We start from the raw sequence: 6,837 nt of genomic DNA, 5'->3' as shown, positions 1-6,837 counted from the left end.
CGACCGGAAGTGCTGTATAAACAAATGACAGAGTGCGTCAATGCGTCGGGATAGATTGCGAGTCTATCCTGACGTTTTGACGTGCATCCCCATTTGTTTCTACAGCACTTCCGGTCGCAACGCAAGCACACGAAAAGCAATCCGTTTTATGTAAACCAGCCTTAAGAGGGCTAATGATGCCAATCTTTAAATCTGTGCTATTACATTACTAGGCATGAGAATAAAGAATTATTTCCCCCTATAAAGGATGGATTAATCACTAGCCATACCAAAATGATGTCACGTTTAGCCACACCCACTGACAGGAAGTAAGATGGCATGAAGCAATTAAGGCATTTTTGAAAGCTCATATCTCAGTGAATAATTTTTTTGAACAATGGGAGTTCTTACACTTAATTAAAAGTTCAGGCAATCACATTAAGCCAATGAAATAAATACCTAAAAAAACCACTGCAGTTACCCTTTAACATGAAAAAGTTAGTTTGTAATCATTCAGCAATAACAGTTGAATTATTTAAATATTTGTTCGTTTAGCATTCCAACTATTCAAATTAATAGTAAAAAATACTATTTGTTTTAGCCCTAATTACTAGTTGACCTACCAGTTTTGGGTGAAACATTTGGGAACTGGTAGCTACACCTCTAAATCAATTAAGTACTACTGCGATCATTGTAGTATAATAAAAAATATTAGTAATGTAATTTTTTAACTTTCAGAAAGCTTTATGCTAAAACTAAGGCCAAATATGCATTTATTTTATGATTGAATTAGTAATTTTAGTATTGCATGGGTATGGTAAATGTAAAGAATTGCTCAGTAGTGTATGTAGTAGTGTTGAAGTAAATAGTGAAGTTATTGAATATACATTTGAATAAACCATTAATTGAATATAAGTATCAGTATTTTTTTTAGTAGTGAGTAATCGTTACCAAGAGTACATAATATTTAAAGAGAGTATCGAATGGCCCTATACAAGCTGCTGCATGAGGGCTTATTTGCTCAAAGTCACATTCCGCATACTCCAGTATACTTTATCAATGAATATAATTACAGTATAACCTTGATTATCCAGACCTCGATTATCCGGATTCTCGATGATCCGGACTCTGAAATCATGACCGGAAGCGATCACGTGGTACTTTAAGTTCACTTAATTAGAGTATATGGTATTATAAAACGGCTGCTTTCTACACGGAGTAGCGTGTTTAGCACTGGAATGCTGCTGATTAATGGCTTTCTACTAGTAACAAGGCTTGGGTTTAGCCTCCTTATGGATGATTAAGGCTCTAGCTTTTCTTTGGAGTAAGTATATGAAGGTTTTAAAGGTCATTTCAATTATCCGGACTTTTCACTTATCCGGACCACCTGATGGACAAAGGGGTCCGGATAATCGAGGTTATACTGTATTGCTTAGACATTGAGTTGCCATTGTCAGGAGTTGGCAAGTGCTTGGGGTACAATCTCCTGGATACTAGTGGCACTGCCTTTGTAGTTCATCTTTCCAGCCTTCTTTCAAGTTCCTTTCTTGTATTGAAAGAGATTGCCAAGTTTTTAAAAGCTAAGGGCCAGATAATGTTGCCACATGGTTGATGACGTGATATGGTAAGTATACTGGAGTATGCGGATTGTGACTTTGAGCAAATACGCCCTCGTGCAGCAGTCTGCTATAGGGCTGTTGGATACTCTCTTTATATTATGTACTCTTGTCGTTACTCACTTGAAGTACTGATACTGATATTCAATATTTGGCTAATTCAAATTAATATGTGATCATTTCACTATTGATTTTACCACTAATTCTTTACATTTAATTAGTTATTAGTTAATTAGTTATTAATTTAAAGCTTCACCCTAACATGTCAATTTTATTTGAGTTGGCACAGGAAGTAAGTCAACTTATACATCATCAAAACGTCAGATAGCCAACTCAAAATGGTGACACAGTTAAAGCAAGCTGCTTTATTGAGAATTTCTTTTCTTCCTAGACTTTTAATATGGATTTATCATTACTTTATATGCTACTGCCCTTAATTATTATTGACTTGACTGCGGATACGGAAGATATAAACTTAGGTTGGAAGTGATAAAGAGTAACTTGAATCAAAAAGGCTGTAAACTGATATATCAGAATGTTTTCAGTTGTAAAGCCTGCTACAATGTAGTTAAGTACCAGCTTCTCTAGACCTTTCTGTTTTGCTTTTATTAGTAAGTGAAAACATTCAATATTAATGAGATAGAAATGATATTTATGGGTGTTCTGTAATGATTTATTATTTCACTTCACTGAACCTGAGCGAAAGAACTTATTCAGATCTTTGCAGAGTACATCTAGAAGCCCAAAAATTGGTATAGATTTCGGAAGAATACGTTTTGCATCTCTTGCAGGGTACCTTTTTCTTGAGGACTGTAATTTCGCACATTGACATAAAAATCTACACGTTCATTTTCCAGATTTAATTTTCACGAATTTATTCCGCTTGCCATCTTGTACCTTGATAATTTGGTTTTCGCAAAATCATTTTCTTGTGAATCCTTGAAAATCGCAAAATCTGTGAAATTTACCGCCCTCGAAAAAGTACCCTATGGTATACGAAGTTTCAGTTTTCTAGCACTAATACTACAAAGTTAAAAGGGGTGGTGCCTGTTCTAATTCAACTTAAATTGACTACTTTACTATGGCAAAAGACGGAGCTGCTACAGGACCAGTGTTGTTTGGTAATACTCCACGATCAGTGTTGTCTAAGAAGTGGAACACTTCCAGCTAATAAAAGATGATATTTTAGCTTTTTGTGGTGATCCAGAATATATTGTCAGTTACTTTTTTAACTGCCATTTGCTTGATCCTTGTAGACAAGTGAATTTTTTAAAATGTAATATAAATTTTATAGTACTGACTATTGGTCATACGACTAATAGGGTAAAACAGTCAGGAGCTTGATTTCCTTTAAAAATGATTGATGACTGCATGTCATTTCGACTTCTGAATTACCCTGTGAGTGGATATGATTGCAGATTTTATAACTACATAACATGGATTGGAAACTGATGACGTCACAGGGTCACAGGGACAGACTTTGTATTGGTGGAAAAGCAATGGAAGGACTACACAAGCTCTTCTCCAAGCTTCCAACTGTATTTGAGTTTTATTTACTATTGATGATGAGCAGATAGGTCTTGAGAGTTCAGGACTGTTCTTAGTGACAGTTAAGCATAGTTTTGCTCAAAAAATTGTTGCCTCTCTTGGTCCCAATTTATCATTGAAATTACCTTTGTAATGGCACAAATTACATGTGTAAATGTAATAGTGCTATTATTTTATCACTGTTAGGTCTATGGCTTTGTTTATAGCCTATCCTCATGTCAAAGACTCCGAACTTTTGTGTTGTCTGGTCCTTTTTTCTTCATTCTTATTCTATCTAAAGATAGTTGTTGAATAGATGGGCCTCTGAAGACAACATTTTGGCACTTCATGGCTTTTATAGTCGGTTTAAGTTAAGTTTAACTGGATGTTTTAATCATTAAAACGTCACATGTATCCCCACCCACACGTAAATAAAATGGCTGAAAACTTTATTATGCTCTTTTCTATTTGTTGTAACTTGTTTTTTCTCCTCTTTTCGTCACTACCAACCCTGCAATTGACGTGAAGAATTTTTGTGCTTGCTTTTACCTAAAGAAAGAAGTGAGATATGTGACATTTTATCTGAGTTTCTGACCAGCAATACTGAGGACAAATAAAGAAGGCTTAGAGAGGCACAGCAGACTAAGAGAGATTTTTGTCTGGAGTGTAAAGTCTTCTAGTTCAATTTTTGTCTTGGCCTGGAGTGTTTCATTTGCTTTATTTGATTTTTAATAATAAAAAACATGATTATTGACATAATTAATAACATGCAAATGATATTCACAAAGCTACACATCATGGAACATCATGCAGCCCCCTTTCATTTTGACCAGAAGAACCGTTTGAGAACCTTCCAGAGTACCTAGAGACTCCAAAATTGGTACAGATTTTCGGAAGAGCCTGTTTTGCAACTATACCAAGTTTCAACCTGCTAGCTACTTAGCGCGTGTGATAATATAATGTAACTGTCCTATCCTCATGCAGCTTTGTTTGATGCATAATTATTCTTATACTATAATGTGTTTAGTTTTACATGTAGTTACTCCGAGCAAGTTATACATGTAGGTTGAATAGATATGAGAACAGTATCTCATTTTACATCGAAATGAAGCATCTCACCACAGTTTTAACAATTTTAAGTGCTGTAGTAAACCTCCCGTAAGAACAGTTTAAGCTGTATAGTTGACTTGGAGCTTGCTTCCAGCTACATGTAATCAGGCAGTTCTCTTGGCCATATCAATGAAGTAGCTGAAGGAGATTAAGATAGAGATAAATACAAAGTCTCTCAGTGCCTACTTACATTGAGACTGCATTTACCCAGTAAAAAAAAACACTGCAATCTGTTGATTTTTGTGCCTGCTTTATGCTTTTGTTTACACAGAAATTAATGAAAATAAGAAAGCATCTTGATAGAACTCTTTGGAAACAAAAACGGTGTTCAAAGTGTATCATTCTAAAAATGCATTTTGCGTTGCTGTGTAAATGGGGCCTGATTTGAATGGGATCATGTGATCAGTTTCTAATCCGTGTTATGTAAAATCTATGCTATGATGCATGTGAAATTGTGAATGCATCGTATCTACAGTTTGAAGCGAGTATATGACCTTTGCCCCTTGAAGTCTTTCTTTAGCTTTCCGCAGGCTGACATCTGGGGACTCTGTGTCCCCAGATGTGGGGACTATTGGGGACTCCACTAGTGATATGCACCTCTAACTTTTATATTTTACATGTGCCATGTTTCCTTAAATAAAAGCCCACTGTTTATTTCTTAAAATGGCATTTGGACTTGGAAAATAATTATAGTAATGAAATAAATTTGGCCAACGGCAAAGTTTTAACCTGTGATCCTAAGAAAGTACCTACACGGCATTTATTTTATTGTAAGGCTGGATTTGCGTATTTATTGTTCTGCCCCGGAATTTGTTTGAAAGGGCTTGACTTGATAATGTTTTGGGTTAAGTTGGAGGGAACTAATGTATCTGGAGTTTTGTCACTTTATTGGATTTTAGTGCATTTTCAAAATTTTGTCATTAAGTAGAAACCAGCCACAAAGCTATAATTTGTAAAGCTTTTGTTGAGGTTTCATTTTGCGTGTGTGATGTTCTCACTGTTACTGTTCTTAGTTATATTTTCCCGTGTTGTTTTATCTAGAACAAGAACACCTGGTCCAGGAGCTCAAAGTGCTTTAAGAGCTCTTGCTAGAGCTGGAATGAGAATTGGCAGGATAGGTTCGATGATTTTGGTTTTGTAATGTTTTTTATGTTTTGTCCTTTGTAGAGGATGTGACACCAATCCCTACTGATTCCACACGAAGAAAAGGGGGGCGCAGAGGTCGCAGGTTGTGACTGGCATCTTTATTTTTTTGGTTGCCATTGTTTTTTTGATCATTAGTCTTATAATCATAGTTTTTTGTGTGATTAAGTATGACTTAGCTATGTGCGTTGGGGAGTAGGATTGTCTACGTCCTAGTTGGGGTGAGCCTGAGCTCGCCCCACTAAGGGGAGAAATGTCTGTGTATGTATGGGCTGGTCGTGTAACTATTATCATGGATTTTTAAGTTAAGTAGACTCATTTTCATTGAATGTGGGTGTGGTGATGATGAATAAAAATAAGGCTGTGTCTACAGCTCCGGTAACCGGACGTAGTTTGCAATGCTAGAGCTCCGGCAGTCCGTTTTTCTCCGTAAAACAGCTTGTGCGCATGCGCAATAGTGCAAAATGGAACTTAGTCTTTTTATCAAGAAACACTAAACCCTAACCCCAAAACCCTACGATCCCCGGCGGAGGCTAAGATGTACGAGAGGGTGCTCTAAAAACTAAACACTAAACCCCAATCCCAACCCTACGACCCCGGAGGCTAAGATGTACGAGAAGGTGCTCTAAAAACTAAACACTAAACCCCAATCCCAACCCTACGACCCCGGAGGCTAAGATGTACGAGAGGGTGCTATTTCTTGACCCAAAAAAAGCCAAGAAGAAAAAAATTGCAAAAAAAAGACATTAAAAAAAAAGAAAAAAAATCAAAAACTGCAGCATAGTTTTACTCGGTAGTCCTGACCGGATTCGAACCCCTGACCCTATCCGTGCAATCCACACAAGCCTCTCCACTGCACCACCACGACCCTGCTGCATCATCAACGCTGGTTGTTGTATTTATACTCGGTTTCTATAATATAAATCAGTGTATTATTAATACTGCACTGGGGCGTAGCCCCAGTATATATATAGGGGCGACGCCCCTATTACCGGAGCTCTAGCACTGCATACTGTGTCCGGTTACCGGAGCTCTAGACACTTCCTAAAAATAATGGCAGTTATCAGCAACTCGGGAGCTCATCGTACAACAAAAGGTCAGCAAGATAAGACTAAATTGCTGTCTGAAAACTTCTCTAAAACAAATAAAGGTCTGGAAAGCAGATATACAATCTTTTTCCTTGATATAAAGGACTCTGATAAGTTGAATGCAAGTGAGAAAGCTGCATGTACTGTAGCTGGCTGCATGCATGATAAGATTTATTCTAGGTAATGTTTCTTCTGTCGCAGTAAGCTTAGGTTAACAAAGCAGATATACAATCTTCAAATATGTTATGGTCCGTGACTGCTTCTAATTATAAGCAAGATAACTTTAATTTAAGCAAGGTGACTGCAACAATTTGGGGGTATTTAATTTAACGAATTTAGCGATTTAAGGTTACGGGATACCTTTTGACCGCAAA

General features: G+C 36.8%; 1 protein-coding gene and 1 long non-coding RNA gene across 2 annotated transcripts in view; one reads left to right on the top strand and one right to left on the bottom strand.

The window, feature by feature from the left end:
- Nucleotides 1-5,543, top strand: part of LOC100636138 (40S ribosomal protein S14) — a 12,259-nt gene extending 6,716 nt beyond the window's left edge. The window contains exons 5-6 of the mRNA XM_003383054.3: nucleotides 5,274-5,350; nucleotides 5,400-5,543. Of these exons, the coding sequence (XP_003383102.1) occupies nucleotides 5,274-5,350; nucleotides 5,400-5,467 (145 nt within the window). The 3' untranslated portion in view covers nucleotides 5,468-5,543. The remainder of the gene's footprint in view (nucleotides 1-5,273; nucleotides 5,351-5,399) is intronic.
- On the bottom strand, nucleotides 1,366-5,267 carry LOC109585052 (uncharacterized). Its single transcript, XR_002186295.1, has 2 exons — nucleotides 3,718-5,267; nucleotides 1,366-3,671 (listed from the first exon to the last, which is right to left on the bottom strand). It is a non-coding gene; the product is annotated as an uncharacterized LOC109585052 (long non-coding RNA).
- Nucleotides 5,544-6,837: the final 1,294 nt, after the last annotated feature.

This window comes from Amphimedon queenslandica, unplaced genomic scaffold (assembly GCF_000090795.2).
Source record: "Amphimedon queenslandica unplaced genomic scaffold, v1.1 AMPQUscaffold_13515, whole genome shotgun sequence".
NCBI lineage: Eukaryota > Metazoa > Porifera > Demospongiae > Haplosclerida > Niphatidae > Amphimedon > Amphimedon queenslandica.
Note: the sequence above shows the minus strand (reverse complement) of the source record. Positions and strands in the feature narration are given on the sequence as shown.